Below are 22,228 nucleotides of genomic sequence, written 5' to 3'. Positions count from 1 at the left end.
GGTTTGCTACAGGTCATAAGTTAAGGAAAATCAGTACCTCAAACATCAAAGACATGATTTTCATTCACTCAGAATACTGTTTTCAATCATAAAGAAAACCATTCTGAAACATTTTCAGGCAAAGTCAGTGCAAGACATAGATGCTAATAAACACACCCTAAATGACTTGACACATATTGACTCTAAAGGCACTACATTTGCTTTATTTACGAAGACTGCACGATGAAAAATCTAAAAAAAAAGTATTATGTGTAAGGTGTCTGTACAAGTTAAACATGAGGCCCTTTCTTTTTTTCTATTTCTACCCTCACATTGTCTTTGTTCACAAATACTGGCTGAGAAAAAATATCTCAGTACTTATATGGAGCAGCAGAACAGAGTGCCTGCCTCAAGAATTAAATTGCACTCCACAAAGACTAGAGTTACTGAAAGTTTATGCATCAGAAACTTAAAATGGGAAGCTGCAAAATATAGCTCAGGTAAAAAGTATTAAGATGAAACATTTCATTTTTTCCAACCAGATTTTTTCTGAATATCTATTACCTAATCACTTCTAATATTGACTTTAATTTCCTTTTCAGAAGAAGACGGCATATAAAAAATGTTGTCATCTGCCATGAATGATAATTCAGTTTTACATCTGGCCGTATTTGGAACATGTACCTATTTATAGTATATGCATCCACTACTTATACCTCAATGGACTCATGCAGAAAGAAAATATTAGAAAACCAAAACCTATTAATTTGATTAATTGAGAATAACTACTCTCCTTGACTTAGTAATTTGATAGTATTCCAAGATTTTTAAAAGCACATTTTATTACTTCCTGTCGTTTTTCACTTAGGAATCCTTAGTAACAGCAGCTTCATTTTCATGTATTTCAACACTGTAGTATATTCCTCAGTTTTGCTATTTGAAAGAAAGCTGCATTTCCTTTTTTTCATAGCTTAAGCATTAGCTGGACCAAGTAATTTTAAACCCATGTAGCAATGATTAATGTATTTGGTTATTTTTCTAGAACAATAACCAACAGTCTTCACATCAATGAATATATCACATTTTTATTAGGGCATAACAAAGTTCCCTACCTTTTTAATGCTACACACATTGACTGGTCAGTGTACACTGACCAAGGTGAGCAAAAAACTACTGTTCATAACATGCCCTGAGGCAAGAAACAATTTCAAAATTACTTTGGTTCAGTGAACATAGTAATTTGGTACAGTGAACTATTATACAAAGCGAACCTGCTCCTTTAAGTGATAAGTGAGAGAAAAGCATCTGTGAATACTCAATAATCAGGTGCCTGGACTCTTATGTGATCGGGAAGACAGATTCTCTTTCCTTGAATTAGATGATTAAGGGTCAGCCATCACACCTGAGTGCTGTAAGCACTGGATATTCAGTATTCTGGTATTAGCACAAATGGTACTAATTACCTTATGAACTAGGGCTACTTGCAATTTGCAGAGATGGAAAATCACAACTCTCTTTTATTCTTATTTATGCAGTTTTGTAGAAATTTGTTAAACCTCTGGAAAGGCTGAAATAGTTGGGACTAGGGAATCAGAGTCCTCATGGACTGTGGCAAAATCATAGAATGGTTTAGGTTGGAAGGGACCTTAAAGGTCATCTAGTTCCAACCCCCCTGCTGCGAGCAGGGACACCCTCCACTAGACCACGTTGCCCAAAGCCTCATCCAACCTGCTGTTAAACACTTCCAGGGATGGGGCATCCACAACCTCTCTGGGCAACCTGTTCCAGTGCCTCACCACTCTAACAGTAAAGAATCTCTTTCTAACATCTAATCTAAATGGACCCTCCTTCAGCTTAAACCCATTACCCCTTGTCCTGTCACTACACTCCCTGATAAACAGTCCCTCACCATCTTTCCTGTAGGCTCCTTCAGGTACTAGAAGGCCACAATTAGATCTCCCCGGAGCCTTCTCTTCTCCAGGCTGAACAACCCCAACTCTCTCAGCCTGTCCTCATAGGAGAGGTGCCCCAGCCCTCTAATCAGCTTTGTGGACGTCCTCTGGACTCGTTCCCCACCACAGGATGAGTTTCTTTTGCTGCCCCTTAAATTCTCTCATCAATAGTTTAGATATACTATGTGCAATTTGATGGGAATTTCTTGCATTTATAAACATATTTATATATTTTACTTTATGTAGCTATGAATTTTAACTTTCCGTTATATACCTATGAATTTTAATGATGTTCTGTTAAACTGATGGGGTTTTGTTCATGGCAATAAGAGTGATTTTTTTGCACTTTATTTCAGATTAGGTTACAGCTCTTACATTTCATGTTTGTGGTCCATTCAAGATGAAAGCTAAAAGGAAACAGAACTAGGATGGGAGGAAGAAAATGGGAGGAAATTTTCAAAACTTGACTAGATGAGGCCCTGAGCTAATTTTTAAGGTGGATCTGCTTTGAGTGGAGAGTTACACTAGATGACTTACAGATGTTTCTGCCAAACATTATTTTTATAATCAACTTATTATTCATTGTTATCTTTTTCAATCTTATGAGGGTCCATGCATACCAGCTGTCAATGCTGAGAGAAGGGCTCTTTAAACCTACTGTTTTTCTAGTTTATATCTTACACACTACTCAGAGTAGACTCATTCATAGGTGAGTGAGCATAACTTGAAAATTCCTATAGTTAGAAGGCTATGTGCCTAGAGCCAGACAGTGTTCTTTAGAAGAGTATAGTGCATTATTAAAATGTAACTGAGATAGGACATGACTGAGGTCAGAAAGAGACCCCCACTTCACGTTCCAACAACAATGCCTACAGCTGTCACTGTAGCCATGAACAGTTGCAACAAAATAAAAATTTATGCTATGTATAAAATCTATTATCATATCAGATAAGTTGTGCAAACATTACTTACGTAAGTGTTCCCACTGGCTTTGGTCAAGCTCCATATGAATGAGATGCAGACTTGCATGATTTTGTACTACACAACTACATTATTTTGCAGAAACTAATCTACCCTCTAAAGAATCTTACCGAACTTTCATCCTTACAGTTTGCAAAAGGGAAAAGCTTACTTTTTCGTGTTTGTTTTCATGGAGAAAATCTTATATTAGGATTTATACAATGTTATCCACTTCCACAACTTCCAATTTATCATTTTGACAGATACCCAGGTAGCCAAGAACTCAAAAGCTTACCAAGTAGGTGTTATTAAATGTAACAAGCAGCAGTGAAGCATTAAAGCATGATGGAAATAACTTTTCCCTCATGGTTTTAGACTTTTGGCTTCTTTCTGAAACACTTTCTCCTTAATATTCCATAGGATGTAATTCAATCTGCCAATCTAAAGGCAGCAAAAAGGATTCCCTTTTAATGCTATACAGAGAAGAATGATTATGGATTACCCTGCTATTAAATCATAGACAAACTATATTCAATTAATGACTTGACTCTACAAAACCACAGAGATTTAAAATTACTGGTAAAAATTCAGGTTGACACATTGTCCTTAATTCGCCCTATTGAAAAGTAAGAAACAAAGGTACAATTGCATGAGTTCATGAGCGTCAACCCCAATCTTTAGCTTTAATGTTGACTTTTTTTGCTATTGTCAGTTTTAGTCCTACTAAGTTGAGCTATGCGGAAAATTATATATGTGATGATGGCATCAACATTTGCTTTTTCCTGTTGTTTAAAAACTGACATACACAGAAATCTATTTTTGGTGATCCCTATCCCAGATTTTAACCAGAAGCAATAACAAGGCTTTTCCATCATATATAAAAAGGTCAAAGGGTAAGTTTCTAAAAAATCACAAGGTTTCTTGGAGCACTCAGCCAGAAGTGATCATGAAACTTTGAAAGAAAAGGACAAGCAGATATAGAGGAGAGTTATCTTTATAAATAATAATTGAGAAATATGAATTAAAAGCTAGAAAATAACATGTCATTTCCAGAATGTTACTGCATTAGTAATGCGGAAAAAAGAGATCTGAAAAGGAATGAACAGCAGTCATGGCCATCTTCAGAAAATGATAAGAGCATCTCGTTGCTCGACTTTCCAGGTCAAAAGGCTGCCTAGCTTTGCTAGGTACGATAATTGTTATCGGATTTGTCCATGCCAGAACCTCAGAAAGAAGTGTTCTCTCTAGTTGGAAAACACATTCTTAATTCACAAAGAGGGAATATAGCTATTTGGTTGCTTCTTCAGTATCACTAATGGATGACGAAGAGTCTATATGAATAGACAGATTCAATATCATTCTTACATGAGACAATAACAAAGAGTATGATATGCCACATTAAATAGTCCAAAATGCCTTACATATGAATTATAGCCAGCATGGGGTAGTTATTCTGAAAATAACAGTGGTAGTAATTTGCCCATGATTCCTGTTCTTTATCTTTTTGATTCATGAGAATGAGCTTTACTGACATCAGTAATCCCAGAAATCAAATTCCAAAGTGATATGCATAAATATTTCTTGGAAATGAACTCGCCTGTATAGGTATTTTTTTCTGGAGATGTCTGTAAATTCATCTAATGTGAGGAAGAAACAAGATCCTATGACTGACCACTCATAACTCATATTGTTAGCAAATACCACAAATTCAGGGACTGTCCATAACCATCCTATAAAATCAATGATTGCAGAAGTAAAATACTGGGAGGTAAACTAAACCAATAAATATGTCTGAAGAAATTGTTATCTGCTTATAGATTTATCAGCATAAACTTGTGGATAATATTCTTGGCAAATTACCTATATCTACTGATGTGACTACTTGTAATAAGCATAGCTACGAGTCAAGGCATATTGGAACAGGGAACTACTTACATTTCATATACTTTTCATGAAAATCATATAGAATATTTGAAGGTAAATCTCTGATTTCCTGGCATTGCTCATAAATGTTGAAAAGCAAACACAAATGATCTTCAGTAATCATAGTTCTAATACGTCCTAATCAATAGATAAAACAATAACTAGGTATCTCTCATAATTAATTGATAAATAAGTCAAGTATCTCATGGGCTCAGGTTTTCTTTCACAGAAAACCTAAGCCAACATTCACTTTCAGATAAAGTGTTAAAATCTTGAATGTTTCCCTGAGTACCAAGTGTGATGCAATAATAATGGCATCACCCCTTTATCTGAGTGTGTACTTAAGCAATATAGGCATAAAGTTTAATCTGGACATTCTATTTTGCTCAGGTATAATAAATACTACATATTTAAATTCTTTTGATCTGTATCATTAAAATGACAAGGAATTTACTGAATTTGATTTGTAAGTATCAAGAAGCAGTAATTTCCATCTATGAACAAAAATCTTCCTGTGATTAAATATGTGTAACTCCCAGTGATTCACTGAAAAACTGTTGAGGGTGTGGACATTTCAGAGCAGAAGCTGGCCTAATTTTTGTTATGTTTTATATAGTAACGTGGTACCTCAATAAAAACACCTGGAGGATCAGCAGCCAGTTTCTACAAGACTCATAACATTTCCAAACACTGAAGACATATTTGGAACACATTAGTTTCAAAGTCTATTCTGTCAGAATTTGCTTGCATAATAAAATACAAAAGTTCTTATGAGATCAACAAGGCTGCAGGAATTCAGCAGTAAATAAAGGTTTGACAAATGAAAATACTGTTAGGAAAAATGCTCGTTTTAAGAATCACAGAATTGTAGGGTGGGAATGAACATCAAGAGGTCATCTAGTCCACTCAAAAGCTCTGAGGCAGGGTCACATTAAACATCTGTCATGACTGGTTTGGGTTTATCTAATCTATGTTAACAAATTGCTTATGGCAGAGCATCCACAGCCTCTCAGGAAACCTGTTTTAATTGTCAACTATTCTCATAGTTTAACGTCTTTTTCTAATATCAACCTATTTACCCATTACTGCGAGTTAAGCTTATTATTTATTGTCATGTCTTCAATAATTTCAGAGAATTTTGTTATCAGTACATTTTAAACCTATCAGTGTTGTTATTAACACTCACAACTAGTAGTGAGGGTTCACAACTTTCAAGTGATTTGACATCACGTATTCCTCCTTTATTCATGTTTACAACTGTCATTGAAAAATAAGGAGTTAGAAGCTTTCTTTATTAAGTTTAGGATGAGGGTTTCAAACAAAATCACATGAGTCCAGAAAGTCAAGCTCTAATCAGAATATGAAATACCATGATTTTTCTGATGGTGCTGTACAGATATTATCTTTTTCTCTTTCCCACCCTTTCAACTGCGGAACCTCTCAAGCGGTGTGCCACACCAACAGGGAGGTGATTTACCATCCCATTAAGAAACATCACAAAAAGGCTTTGAACAGAAATTACAGAAGACAGATAAGGATAGATATGGACTTTTAAAACACATGATAAATTTTTTACCTAACTTGAGTTTACTTGTCTCTTACCTTGCTGCAGGCCAGCATTTTTCCCTTTCCCTTTCCTTTATTAATATTATCACCATTTCAGATGTCCTCATGACTTTTCCTTTCCTGTGTTAGAATCTGATTGATCTCTTTGAGACTTTCTATAGTTCTCCCAGGGTCTGTATCTTGGTCTGCACTTTGTTTCAAGACTTATCCTTTGCTTAGTTTTCTTTAAAGCTTTCTTTGGATACTTTTTTGTGTCATTTTTCACACCGATTCCCTATTTTATCCTAAGTCAAAATTTCATCTCTTGATACGCCTCTTGAACTCCTCTACTTCCCAGTTTCTATACTTTCAATCACTCCACTTAGTTTCTCTCATTTATGATGTATGCTGTTCTGCACAGGCAATTGTTCAACTGCCTCTGTAAAACACAACATATACCCATAGCACTTTATAACAGTGCAAGACAAAGGTTGAAAAATCAGAAGATCAATAGTCAGGAAATTCAGTACGCAAATTCTGAATACCTTGGCTCTACTGGGAGTGTAATTTCTCCATGGAAAAAAATAAAGTTTAAAGCGTTCAGTAAAAACAGCAGAAAAAATACTATGTATGTACAAACCCTGTTCTACAGAAAAGACCTGCCTTCCCTCTGCTATCGTTTATGAACTATTGTAAGGAACTCCAAAGCAGGTAATTTTGAAGTAATCGATCCAGAAAACTTTACTCTAACCCAGTCAATGGCTGGCTTTTAATCTAATGTATGAGGGATCTACCTGCTCTGGAAGTCATTCTTAGTATGTACCTTATTCTTTACTCAGAATACTAAAATTATAAAAGTTACATAGGAGAACTTTAATTTCCCAGTCTGCCTTAACTGAGCCACTGCTATTCATTTTTCTCTTTATGTTAAAAGGAAAAGTGATGATAAAGGCAAAAGCCAAAACTCCGAGGCATTGATATATGAGATGTAGCTTTGAACAATGAGCTGTCTTTCACTCTGCAAATTATGCACCTTGCTCCTGACGACTCTTTCACTACTTACAGCCTTAGCAGTCGAAGAACAACTAAAATTGGTCCAAAGCCTGGTCAAAGTTCTAAAGTAATCTACTTTTATATAATTTTGAAAATCAAATTTAAAATACTTAGTCATACCACAGGAGGATGTTAACTTTAAACATTCCTACTTTAAAATTGTAAGTGTGATTTTCTCTTTAATGTGTTCTCATTTTGAGTTTTTAATGAAGACTAAGTTGAAAAGAAAAGAATCATCCACATTTCCAGTAATAGGCTTCAACTATTTAGGATGTACAAGGCCAAGGAGATCAATGGAAGTGTATGTGCATATTTTTGTGGTCTCCCAATTCAAAACCAAGTGAATTAATCTAATGCAACGGTTCCTCCCCAGACTTTTAAACCCTCCTTCCAAACAGGCATAAGCCAGAGATTGTCACACATATTTGGCAGGAGGTATGCATGGAATGAGTCAGGTCTGAAGCTGAATTTACAACAGTTACAGTTAAATATGCTGCAGCATATTTAATTTAATATGCATAACTGTAGATTTCACCAGTCTTGTTTGTCCTAGGAATGTATTTTTATTTCCTTGAACTTTTCCATTCATTAAGAAAGAAATATATTCTGAAATGTTAAAATCATGCATTTAAAACTATAATTGCTAAAAACATTTATATGTGCATAAAAATATATATATATCGGTTTATTGCTAGTTTATTTTAAGATAACCCACATCCTTTTCATTGTTATCATTTGCTCTTGGAATCTAATAATATCTTTAAGCCAAAATTACTTTATGGAATAGTGGCAATGTATTGGTAAATGCAATAACTCAATAAGACCTATGCCATGTGATAATTTAAATAGATAGTGGTTGTACTGTGCTGCAGTCGTTATAGACTATTCAATAATTGTATATTGTGCTACTTGGTTGCCTGCAGTGTTCTAATTTCTGTGACATTGCAGTTCATCAGTCTCCACAACATACTTCACAATTCTTCATGTCTTATGTTTTCTTGCAACATTGCTGTTTTCATTACAGTTAAGCTGGGTGTATACACCCACTTAAAGGAGAGGTGTCCTGTAACAAGCTTTAAGTCCCATCTTTCTCACATAACAGTTTTCATAGGAAAGAATTTGTATCTAATGTGACTCTGACTTTAAGTAAAACAAATTATTGATTTTTAAAATATCTTAATAATAAATGAGTACAATCATCCACAATTAAAAGTCAGATAATCTTTTCTGTAACTGTGGTAAATATTATTTCATATGGATGGGAATGCTTAGTTCTTTGTCCACACTATGGCAATAGACACATTTGAAATTATCTTATGCACTTCTCTTTACAGCTTTTTGCATAATCAAGTTTAATCTATATGACACCAGAGAATCATCTGAGAAAATATTTAGCTCTTTGAAATCTGATAAAGTTTTCTACAAAGCCCCCGTTGGAGTTTGAATATATGATCTTCAAGGAGTTTTAGAACTTGCAAAATTTCCAATCAGCATTTTACATTCTGCCTGGAGCAGCATATCAAAGCATAGAGCATTTTATCAAGCTTACCCTACCCTCTAACTTATCCTCTACGATTATGTATACGACTAGTTCAAATTCTAGAAAGTGTTGAGGCAAGGAATAGTATGACAAGAATTCTGAATTTCCAGGAAATACCTAGATGTGAACTCATGACAAAAGCAGCTGAAAATTCAACCTATTACAGTTCTGCAGATCAGCATGTTGCAGTTACAGCTTTTCAAATTTGAAAATAGCATAGGAATCATTATAAGTCTTCCTGAAGCTCACAACTTTGCAAGCTTGCAAATGCCATAACTCACATTGTTAACAATTTCTAAAAGTCCCAAGACCATACCTCCCTCATTAAATGACCAGGTATCACTCAGATGTTGTAATTTTCTTTTTTTTTAGCTATGTTTGTCAATAGCTTTACAACTGGGGAAAGTTTCAGTTGAAAGTCTTGATACATGACTTGCTATGCTGTTTAATAGCTTGTTTACAAGTAATAAGTTGACATACTTTTCTTCTGCAATAATCGTAAGCCATTTCATCTATGCTAAGTGGCTCAGCCACTGTTCTTTAAACAAAGAAGATAAAACCTCACTGTCTACCTCAACATCTCTTAAAGATTTGTCATTATTGGATTTCTACTGTGGAAACTGTCAAAATTGTGTGTATCTCACCGTACCTTAGCTAATGAAGTTAGGGTAGTAACAAAATACTTTCCCTACTTTGATTGTAACATATTCTTGAAATAAGATCAAATCAAAGAGGAACCTCTGTTCCAGGCATCATTAACTTAAAAAATTTGATAGTGCATTCAGCTCAGATTTGAAGAATAATTTTGCCAACTAGAAAATGAGAACAAACTTTTGAAATACTTTCAGTTTGAGGCTTGATACACGAGACGGATGAAGTGAAACTAAAAGTAAAGCAGGTGGCTCTGTTACTGTTTTGCTCTTAATAACCACAATAATTCAGTCACTAACCTTGAAGGTGGAGAAGCAAAGTTCTAGTCACTTGTTCAATTCAGATTATGCAGGAAAATACCTCCACATGACAACACCATATACTGGCAATCCAATGCTGTCTGCAATGAATGTTTACATGGCCTATGCAAAGTGCAACAGCTTTCTCAGGGTACCACGGACAACATATTGCTACTGTGAATCTCCTTAATATTTTAATATTTTGTTTTTACTGAAAATGTTCTTGTGTGGAACAATTAATTCAAAGCTGAATTGAACATTTTCTTTGACCTAAGATCATTTCTCCCCATATGATGGAAATGCATTTAGCTTCAGGCTGAAATTGAACGAGAAGAATTCATGAAAATGTGTCCCTTGTCACCATTTTATACCCTTGTCCACTGCAGATCTTTCAGTGACATTGCTAGCTAGCAATAAAATGGCTCTGGCTATAATCCATGACTCCATCTGACCATATATCAGCCTTTTAAGAGTGATCAGATTAAATAGCTTGTAAAATCAACAGCTTTTATACCTCAGGTGGCAGAATCTTTCTGGTCATTCTGGCTAAGGTCCCAGCATTACAATTCTTTTGTTTGGGTTTTGGGGTTTGTTTGTTTGTTTGTTTTTTTGGGGGTTTTTTTTGAGAACATGCCTAAATTGGTGGGCTGATAAGACACAGTGTAGTCTGATAAGATCAGCATTTCTGCTGGTACTGTTCTATCATTAGCTGTGTCATCTTTGAATGTCTGAGTTATTAAAATTGTCTTCAGAATACAGCATTGTTCAAAAGATGACCTCTATATTAAACCATACTAAAATTTTAAAATGGCTCTAATCATTAGATTATTTTAATATCCAAGATAATAATATACTAGCTTATTTTGATGTTGAATATAAGCCTTATTTTGGTGAATAAAACTAAAATGATAGCTGGAAGGAAAACATGGCTTCTCTTACGTTCAGTTTTTGTCAAATGAAAAATTTTTAAAATGGCATTTCAGTGATATGGCCTTTCTCCTTCCTGGGAAATATGGCAAATAATATTGAAACAAGAAACATGGGAATAGTGATTTGCAGATAACACATATGAAAGCAGCTGTCACACACTATGTTCTTTTCAGGAACTTATGGTTTTGAGTCTATAAGCAGCCTTGCGAATACATAAGGATTGCAAAAACTTCTATTGTTCAATAATGAATCAAACTAATTACAGCACAATTTGAAAATTATCTAAAAATAGACATTGGAAAAGACAATTTTCTAGTCTTAACTTTCAATAACTAAAATAAGAAGTGTTGATGATAATATCAGAGACATTAAACTTCCTGATGACTGACTCTGCCCACATCAAAATATTCTGTCCTCTAAGTAAAGGATGCAATTGAGTATTTAAATTACAGCCAACTTCCTTGAACATGGTATTGCAGATTTTCAGTGAGACACTTGGCTGACTGTACCCATAGTTCCAACTGGTGAAAACCCTACTTGCAGGGAGACATCACTTTCACTTACTCTCCAATGACAGAACTGTGTCTATGCTAATAGTAAAGAGTGAACTACAGAGATCCCCTCAGGGCTTCCGAGAATTCTGCCCCGTGGCATTTTGCATTTATTTCAACATATGCGAACTACAGACAGTTGTTAAGGAAAAGGCAGATAATCCCTTGAGATAATCAGACCTAAATTTAAACTTCATAGAGGAGGTTTAGTATGTTCACTGCAGGAAGGAAAAATGGGCTTCCATGGATGAAGATTAGAGAAATAAATATTTAAGGGCATACCATAAAGAAGAAAACAATGGACTGTAATTGATGCTTTTCAGTTGACCTCTTGCTATCTCTCTCTCTCAATTATTATTTGATACAAGACAACATGAATTCATGAGAGCCAGTGCTAATCAAAAATGCACTAGAACTTAACTGCATTTCAGAGCTGCTGGTGTCAAGGGGACAAGTAATGTCTGTGTCTGTCAGAATGTAAATTAAGTCACTTCATATGATTCACACTCAAGATCCAGAAAAGAACATGGCCAAGAAAATGACATGACATACTGGGCAAACTAGACATTTAATAGAGAATTTGTTATCTTGGTCAAATTTTGATTCCCCATTACACTGCTATTATGCTGCAATAAATTATAGGCAAGGTGTTATAACCGATAGGGGAAATTTTCTAGACCCTGAGAGTAACAAAGATAATTTTCTGAAGACCCTTTCGACCTTGGGAATATTAGAAACCATTAGTTCTTTTTATTCTGGGTTTTTTCTCTGGTAAAGGACACAATCATTCTTTAAAAACCTTAATATAAGAATTCTTTAGTCTTTATTACTGAAGTGTTTTTAGTACCTCCATTATAGCGCAAAAACATCATGTGCCAATTTTCAATGACATCATATATATTGCTGTGTGCAACTCAAATTCAGGAAATAGCCTGTTTCATTGGTAACTTATTCAGTAAAAATTGCCACATCATCAATTTGTGATGGAAGTCACAACACTTCCAGCCAGGCTCTCTTGGGACCTACAGTTAGGCAAACGCAGCAGTACATAGCAGTAGATCCATTTGTGCCCATGAGTTGGCTTCCAGCTTGTGAGAATTCAGATCAAGCATCAAAACGCTCATCCTGAGACAAGCAGGGTTAACATTGTGAGCAAAGTGCTAAGCAGATGACATGACCCCTGTGGTATCATGCAAGCCAGTAAAATCTCCTCACTTCGAGGCAAGAGGCTCATCACGGGATTTGTCTACACAAACCGAAAGAGAGGCTTTTCCTGGATGTGAAAGTTTAGCATGGTTTTGCCTTTTTTTCAGTGAAATAATTTAATATGATTCGATGTCACAAAGATACTTAGCTACTCTTTAGCTATATACTGTACTATTAACGTTTGGGTAGCTGATAGAAATAATGAGCCAGGGAATGACTGGGAGGAGCTGCTGCCACATTCGCAGGAGATGGGGAGGATGCAAGTTGAGCACTACTGCATCTAGAACATTCATGTAATCAGGGTGTAGGTTGTTCACTACACCACAAACATAGCCCACAAGGAAGACTTCTGTTGTTGCTACTTCCAAGACATCACTCAGTCCGCTAGAAGTGTATGGATGAGGTACAGAAACTTGCCCATAGACAAGCCCATATAGAATAGCAGACACACACACATATATGCACACATCCATTAGCAGCTAAACCACCTTCAGTTCTCACCTACTATTTCTAGGTCTGCTCTGTGTGCAAGCTAAAAGACAGTTTCTATAAAACAGTTAAGACATTGCAAAATATATGACATATTTGAACAGCTTTCTCAATCTAGAAATGATTCTTAACTTTTAAAATTATTTACAGTTGAAAACAATAAGAGAATAAAATTGAAGCCAGTGGTATTGGCTGCATGTTCTCTGAGTGTGCTGCTGAAAACTGGTTTAATTTGCCTGAGTTACAATCATAGAATGGTTTGGGTTGGAAGGGACCTTAAAGGTCATCTAGTTCCAACCCCCTGCTGCGAGCAGGGACACCCTCCACTAGACCACATTGCCCAAAGCCTCATCCAACCTGGTCTTAAACACTTCCAGGGATGGGGCATCCACAACCTCTCTGGGCAACCTGTTCCAGTGCCTCACCACTCTAACAGTAAAGAATCTCTTTCTAACATCTAATCTAAATCAACCCTCCTTCAGCTTGAACCCATTATCCCTTGTCCTGTCACTACACTCCCTCATGAACAGTCCCTCACCATCTTTCCTGTAGGCCCCCTTCAGGTACTGGAAGGCTGCTATAAGGTCTCCCTGGAGCCTTCTCTTCTCCAGGCTGAACAACCCCAACTCTCTCAGCCTGTCCTCATAGGAGAGGTGCTCCATCCCTCTGATCAGCTTCGTGGCCCTCCTCTGGACTTGCTCCAACAGCTTGATGTCTCTCTTGTACTGGGGCCCCCAGAGCTGGACACAGTACTCCAGGTGGGCTCTCACAAGAACGGAGTAGAGGGGCAGGATCACCTTCCCTCAACCTGCTGGTCACACCTCTTTTGAAGCAGCCCAGGACACGATTGGCTTTCTGGGCTGCAAGTGCACACTGCCGGCTCATGTTGAGCTTCTCATCAATCAATACCCCCAAGTCCTTCTCCTCGGGGCTGCTTTCAATCCATTCCTCACCCAGCCTATAGCTGTGCTTGGGATTGCGCTGACCCACGTGCAGGACCTTGCACCTTGATCTTCCCAAAGTTCTCTATGTTCATTTTTAATAGCCATAGTACTAAGCCTAGTACTTTGACTACAAAGGAAGGACACACAATCCATTCCTAAATTGCTACCTCAGCTAGATAAACAATTTTTCTAAGGCATTGTATGAGTTACTTTTCCTAGAAGCCCCACAACTTTGATAAGAACCTTTTAAAAAGCTTATCAAGATATGTTACATGATAAACAAGATGAAGTTCAGCAGAGACAGTGACATCACCTGTTATCCACTTTGCAGTTGATTCTGCATGCACATATCAAGTATAAAAACTAATACTACCTGTGCCTCAGCTGGGGCTGATGAGAATTTTTGTACATTGCAAGTAATAGCTGAGTCTTGCGTGCCCCTTTGTCTTTGCTGGCAAAATCTGACTTCAGATGAGTCAGGAGCCAAACCCTGCCAGGTTTAACAAATGTCCACAGAGGATGAACAGATAGAATTATTTATTTCTATTAAGAATACCAGAGAGTATAATTTTCAGGAAGTAATTTCATTATCTGTTGAAGTGCTAGGGTTCAGCATTTCAATAGACAAAATTCAATGGTGCATTAATTTGATCCACCTCATTAGCATCCAGGCACATTTAGTGAAAAATGCCAGAATTGTTACAGTTGGTTCCAGTAATCAAAGTGATAGGCCCTGAGAGCTTTAACTCTATAATTAACTTATAATATATATTATGTATAGTACATATAATAATATATAGTGTATAATGTATCACATATATAATGTATCATATAATATATGATTAATGTATAAAAAGAGGCAATATTGAAAAATCGTATAGCCATGAAGAACAGGTTTCAGTAAAATTACACTGCAAAAAGATTTCAAGTTTGATCACTGTATCTAGAAGACAGAAAACTAATAGAGAACCACAATTTCACATAATCGGATACATCTTGCCACAGCTCAAGGAAAACTAGGAGGAAAAGATCAAGTGTACCTCATTTGCCTTACTTCTGCAAATGAATACGCAAACAGCAAACAGAGAAACTGAAGCAACTGTTACAAGTAAATGCCCTTTTGTACTAACAGGTAATGTCTCCTTCTAGATATACGGGGTCTTATTTTCACTATTTCGGCTACTTTTTAGAGTGCATCAAGCTCCTTGAATAAAATGTAGTGAGAGAATTTTTATCAGTTTGTGGTAAATTCCATGTCATAGATTTATGTATTGATTTTTGGCAGTAGTCCCCACTTACTTACTCAGAAAAGAGTAGCTATCTACTGGTGTCAAATGGAAACAAAAATTAACACTCCCTCACCCAAACCCAGTCCTGGACAAACTGCGATGCTATCCCTTATGTACCTGAGGCACAATATGTGTAAAGGCTGGCATCAGCTTATAGATACAAGAACACTGTCTAGTTAAAGTATTTCCTATAAATGACTACACTGAAATATAAGCATCTTAAATGGATTTTATGGAAATATTATGATACAGAATAATTCTGATTTTAATTTTATTAAAACCAGGAAAGTTAAAATCCCCATAAAAATTATCATTATCATTGTAAAAGAACAACAATTACTAATTATGAGTTTGGCATTTTCTTGCTTAAAGCAATTTTTCTATATACTATGCCCATTTTCTACACAAAATGAAATTGATCCTTACTACTTTGAATCTATTACTAACCATTATAAAATCATAATAGACATGTCAGTGCCTGTGTCTCTAGGACATATGGTGCCTCGAGTGAGAAAAATAACTTAGAATCATTTTACTTAGCTATTAAAAAATTATGTTCTCTTACAGCTAAAAGGACGCTTATAATTTCTATTACTAAACTTAAAATATCTGGTGTTTATTTTCACTGTCTGAGAACCTTAACATGACTGGTACAGCAAAGATTCTAATTAGAATAATCTTTTCTGTAACTTGATTGTCCATCGTTTTCCAACTCAGACAAGATTTGAATTTGAAGAACATACACTATGCTGGGTCTGTGTAACCTGTAACAATTTTCTACCTTAATAGTCACACGGCAGCATTTGAAAATTGGCAATTATTCATTTTGTCATGAGCTAGTAACTGAAAGAGTGAAATTCTTATCTGTGAAGAATAGTATAGTAAATAATGGATTAGCAGTCAGGCACTCTCACTGAAAGTATAACCTCTTGCTTACACCTAACAAAGCTCTCCTTCAATATGGCTCTCCTTCTCTTCACTATGCAAATTTTATGTTAACTTTAATCAATTTTAATCAATTTCATCTCTAGAAAGATGTTTTAAAAAGCAGAAAAATAATCATGTTAAGATTTCACTCAGAAGAATCAGACAACAAAACAAAATTCATCTTCCCATAGACTTTTAACAAGTTGTGACAACCTCATACAGCCATCTATAAATTCTACTTAACAATCATTTTGTGTTCAAAACAAAATAAGCTAAGTCTGTTTAAAAGAATACACTAATCTGGATTTTTCACAGTAAAGCCATAAAAAGTAGAATTCATATTTCCTGTCCTTCATTATAAAACTGAGGTCTTTAGTCTAAATTAACCGTTCAGGATTTTCCGTGATCTGTGGGTAAGAGAGGCACCTCCTTAAGACAATTCATCCTGTCCTCACACAAACATCCAAGACAGATGGGAGGAATTGTTCTCTGGAGTTCCTCTCTGTCTCAGTCTCCCTCCAAAATCTCTGTAGGGACACTAGATAACTTTAGCTATCAAAAAGTTAGGTATTAGCCAAAGTCAAAAAAGATGAATCCATTTTCTCATTCCTTTGGTCAGAAATCCTAGTTTGTAGTATTTTTTTTTCTATGCAGACTGATTATTTTGGCTTGAAGTTTCAGCATCTCACAGGCATCTGGTTAAAATTCTTACTGCATTACACCTGCCATGCTGTCAGAGGCACGTTAGTTAGTCTGCTCCATCTAGAAAGCTGATAGGGAGTCCAGACTTTCAGTCACTCCTGTAATAGCATTAGATCTCTGATGTGGAATGAGAAAGGTTGCTATCATGTTACTAGGCAATCAGTGCAAGTGTGGGCAAGATTTACAGCAGAATAGATAAGAGTAAAGGAAGAGTCATTACAGTGTAGTTTCTGGTGATTAAATAATGTCTTAACCCGGAAGCAAGCCAGGCTTTTTTCTTCCATAAGAAACAAACAGAAACATTTGAATTGTTCCTGTCCAGATAAAAGTATCTGAACCTAGCCAATACCAGTTCTGCATATTTCCATCTCCTGAGTTAACTATTAGCTTACAATAAATATTTAGACTTTTACATACATCTAAGTGACTCAATGCTTTATGGATCCTATTTATAGTCTGTAAAAAGTAAAAAATACAGAAATAAAAGTGATAGTTTGTTTATTATTTGTATGTTTTAGGAACACATAAAAAAAAAGTATAGTTAATATTCCATACCTGAGTAGTGGTTGCTTTGGATAAGAAGGTTGGTCACTGTTTTGGCATGGCTGAGGTTTTTTTGTGACTTGCTTATAAATATTCCTGGCAGTTACTCCAATCCATAGCATAGTAGAGAGTGTAGAATAATGTAGTATAATGCCAACCTAAAAAAAAAAGAGTGGACAGTTAATCGAGTCAGTAAATGGATCAGTTAAACAAGAGTTTTAGAAGAATCTTACTGCATAAGTGTACAAGCAAACAGATTTTTTTAAACTGAATTTTTAAGTGCATCAATTTTTTCTTTCTCTCTGATTACTTCTAACCAGGGAAAACACTTTATAAAAGCAGATGGAATCTGTTATTTAATCTATCATAGATAATATCTGTGATACCAGATGGTATGTTATGAAACCAAGACTGTTTTCTAAGAACCCGATTAGTGACAACTTTTTACACCTGGATTTAAAGTGATGCAAAGCTTAGTTTGTGTTACAAACTTTGTTAGCTTATCATCACAATGCAATTTAAGAATTAATGAAAGGTCAGCATTTTTGCTTGCTATTATGCTCCTGTTTCCTTTCATTTTTCAGGAATATCCTGCTGTATATATTCAAGGTTGACTTCTTGTAATGGGATCAGTGCTATTTACCTAAAATCAGATTATTTTCAGACATATTTTAAGGAACTTCTAAACTTGGCCATACAATTTTTTAAAATTAAATGACAGATCTTGGCATCCTCCCCTAAAAGGAAATACAAACTCTCAATAGTTTTATTATCATTTTGTCTCCAAGAAACTGCTATGTTTATCATTGAAAGTACAATAAAGTACAAACACCTCTAAAATACTAACATCTTTGTTATGTTAGTAATTGTTATTCATTACTATGGAAACAGTAATTGGAATTTTATCCAATCTCCAATGCTTTATTACATCAGCTAAGTCTCCATCTGATTATATAAAATGAGGTTACCTTTGAAGCAATAACCTGACATTTTGCAGTGACGAGTAAAATATTGCTATAATTGGAAAGCACATAAATGTTTAAGGAATACAGAGAATTGCTGAATAAAGCTAATACAAATCTAGTATAATGATTTATTTGAACCTGTGTTCATTTTTGCTCAACTTGAAACAAAATAATTGATGGGTAAAGAAAAAAATTCCATTAATTTTGTTTCTATTTAATAATATAGCACAAAACTTGAAGATAGCAGCAAATATCATCAACAGAAAACCCTTTGTAATTTTCTCTGGGACTTGTCTGACACATTAGACAAGGGAGTATAAAGCCTTCATAGCTGTTGTCGCTTGAGGTAAAAGAAGAAGAAATAAGAGAATGAGACAACTTTGTACCATCAGCTGGCAGACGTTGCCAGTTCAGTGGCTACTGCTGCCTGGACTTAGCTCATATGCAGCTGGCAGCATTTCTGTAGGGATGCAGTGAATATGACTATGAGCTGTGGAGGAGTGAAGGAGTAAGGCAGGAGGGAGAAGAGGGGGAGAAGGATGAGGGAGAAAAAGAAGCTGAGAACCGTGAGAAAGAACTGGAAAAAATCTAGGGAATTGGTCCATAACTTTCTCATTTCTGCATAGCACTGCTACTAAATATTCCATAATTATTCTACACAAGTATGCGAAAGAGTCCATAAGAATATGACCAGCAGGGATGAATTCCATGTGACAAGGCACCTACAAGTGAAATTTTGACAACATTTATGGCCACATATACAGAAACGACCAGCCACTTAGCGAATTAGATTCCTAAAAATAATATAATAAAACAATTTTATTGAACTTTCAAGGAGGCAACTGAACTGAAAAGATCATTGCTATGCCACACCTTAGTCACATTACTTTTCTGGACTAGAATTTTTGCTTTTATTCATCCACTAATAATAATTAGTAAAGAAATGCTTGTCATGCATCATCTTTAAAATTCAGTGTTTCAAAGCGGTGGGCTTTGATCTCTGCCTCTTCCTTCCCCGTATCTCCACACCGACATCAGTCATGCCATGGAGATGCATTTTCCTCACTGTTACAATTAGGGGCTGTGGCTGAATGCCCTTTGTCCCCTTCAGTGAGACCACCTCTTTCTAGATCTCTTCAGCTAGGAAGACATCTGAGCCCTATGCTAGAAATACACAAGATATCAGCTCATGACGTGAAAGGGGAAGACAAGGCTCAACAGAAGGGGAACAAGACAAAGACAGTTTTGTTCAGTAACCTCTCACTTTATTAGCAAACGTAAACCTTAAGTTTATGCACTGAAGGTCCAGGGTACAGATTTGTCTATGTATATCTTGTTACTGGATTTGTGTCTCTGCAAAGCTTAAGAGGCAAATAAATAGATACAAATTAAATACCTAAGTGTTCACTTAAAATTATTTTCACTATAAGTAGAACTTCTGTATTTTACATAAAATTGTGTGGGAAGGGTCAAGTTTTCCACACAGAACAAAGGATTATGACTGAATACATTAAAGTGATGACCCTTATTTGTAAGAAGGTTTTTCACTGACAGGACAAATGGTACAGAAAGAACTGTCAGGACATACACATTGAAGACAGCATTGCACCTAAAGCTATTTAAGAACTGCAGTTATATGGTGAAAATTTTCTTGTTTCCTTGAACCCATTTTTTCCATGTCCTGTGTTCTTAGAACTCTTATCTTTGGGAATAAGCACCAGCCTACTGAATAGAAGATTATGCTCTTCTACAGTAAGAAAATGCTGTCTGTATGTGCTCCTTCAATAAATTTCAGAACCTCAGAGGTAACTTAAGTTCTACACCATGCAGTTACCATGGTAATGACCAGAATACACATTTATGCAAAGCATTTTGGCACAAAAAGCTCTCTTGATCAGCTTTAACTTGCAAACAAATTGCTTTATTTTCCCCTAGTTTTTAATATCATTTCTTTTTTTTCCCCAATTGTAATCATACTTCAGATAAGATTGTCCTTCAGCCAATTCTATTTAGAGGCGGCTATGGACATGTACTGACATTCTCATTAAACTATTAAAAAAAAATCCTGCACTGAAGGTGATTATTCTCAGTGAGATGAAGGGATTCAGTAATTTCTCTGTAGTCTATAACACCACTGGATGTGACTATTTCGTGATCTTAAAACTTTTAGCCCTAGAATAACCATGTGCTCCCTTCACAGGTAGAAAATTTAGAGCAAGAAGTTGAGACCAACAAATCAGGTACTTGAGACCAGGAAGGACAATTTCCAGCATGCACATCTAATTCCATAGTGTGCAAAGTCTTTTCTGTCATAGGTTGCTGCTAGTAAAGTTTCCAGCCACCTAAAGTCTTGCTCATGCATATGACTAGCTCTGTTCCTGTCTCAGCAGAGCTGAATGCAGCACTTTTCTCACCAAAGATCACTCAAGAGCTCTTAAATAGCATTCTTCACTTGAGACATCCTAACTGGCAAACTTGATGACAGTATATTAATTTTACACTCATTCCTCAAAAAAACCAAAAACAAACCCACAACCAAACAAACCACAAACAAACAAAACCCCCACAATTAGCTAGAGCAGAAGGAACTGCTCTTTTCCTCCTCTTTATATAATATTCTTGTATCTACAGCTCCTACTTGAGATGTGGCGCATAGCTCTAGGACCTCTTTAGTTTAACAGGACTCAAATCCAAATTTCGGACTTCCAAGGGTAGTATTCTAACTTCTAGGCTACTGGCTAGTATGGAACAGGCTTTGCCTGTTCTTTCTGATGAAGATTTACTGCCCTACAGAAAGGAATTCACAAGCAGCTTCACATATGACACTTATCAGGGAGAAGGAAGATCTGAGCCTTGCCAAATTTTACATGGAAGCTTTTATTTGATAAACCATATAGGAGGGTCTCAGAGATGTGACGAAAGTGATCATGCCACTCAGTGACTGGCCACTAGGATAAAAAATTATGATTCTGTTTCACTCCCTAATTTTTCTGTCTCCTGAATCTTGTGCCACCAAGCCTTTATGCTTCAACATGCTGAACTGACAGTTTCATCCTCTAGCATCCATAGCCTCATGGCTATTGTGCTCTCCTGGAAAGTAGGGACTAAGAGATTGAAATCTCTCAGACTGAGGGTACAGAATCAATGGGGAGTGATCCAGCTACAGTTGTGTCTCCTTCCATCTCATTCCATACATGAAAGGAATAAGACTTCTTCTGCCCTTTGAAAAAAAGTAATCTGAGACCCTAACTCTGGAAGATGGAAGGGGCTGACAACGTCATCCACTGATTGGTTCAAGCACCTTTCTGGCCACTGTACTGGCTCTGATTAATCCCATTCTGCTGTTCTAACACAACTTTTGCCTCCCATGCAAGATTTTGCTATAAACTCAAGACTCTGGATCCTACATCAACAGCCAGCATTCAGTGACACCCAGAACCAGATTTGTGGGTAATCTAAACAGTCTGTAGAAAACCTGTGAAGAAGCAATCAACTCTTCCAGACCAGCACTCTAACGTAATTTTCTTTATAAATCATAAAGACTGCATAGCACATACGTGAGACTGTCTATACAAAATCCTCTCTGAAATAGGTATGCAGGATTAAAAGTGAATTTTAGATTTTTAGATTCCAGATAAAAATAAATATCTTACCGTCTCTGAAAACATATTTTTTTGTGTAATTACTTTTTCTTCAAGGGGATATGAAGGTTCTTCCAGCTATCTATCACAGAAAATGGGTCCATTTCCATAGCATTCATTCCTGCTGCTTAAAATTAGT

At 36.0% G+C, this 22,228-nt stretch overlaps 1 protein-coding gene across 2 annotated transcripts in view; it reads right to left on the bottom strand.

Moving 5' to 3' along the window:
- The window catches only part of ADGRA1 (adhesion G protein-coupled receptor A1), a 284,157-nt gene that overhangs the window by 18,006 nt on the left and 243,923 nt on the right, over nt 1-22,228 (bottom strand). For both annotated transcript variants that reach the window (XM_075758192.1, XM_075758193.1), the window contains one exon: nt 17,496-17,641. In XM_075758192.1, coding sequence (XP_075614307.1) covers nt 17,496-17,641 — 146 coding nt within the window. The remainder of the gene's footprint in view (nt 1-17,495; nt 17,642-22,228) is intronic.

Source organism: Balearica regulorum, chromosome 7 (assembly GCF_011004875.1).
Source record: "Balearica regulorum gibbericeps isolate bBalReg1 chromosome 7, bBalReg1.pri, whole genome shotgun sequence".
In the NCBI taxonomy this organism is placed as follows: domain Eukaryota; kingdom Metazoa; phylum Chordata; class Aves; order Gruiformes; family Gruidae; genus Balearica; species Balearica regulorum.
This window is presented reverse-complemented; position numbering and strand designations above follow the sequence as displayed.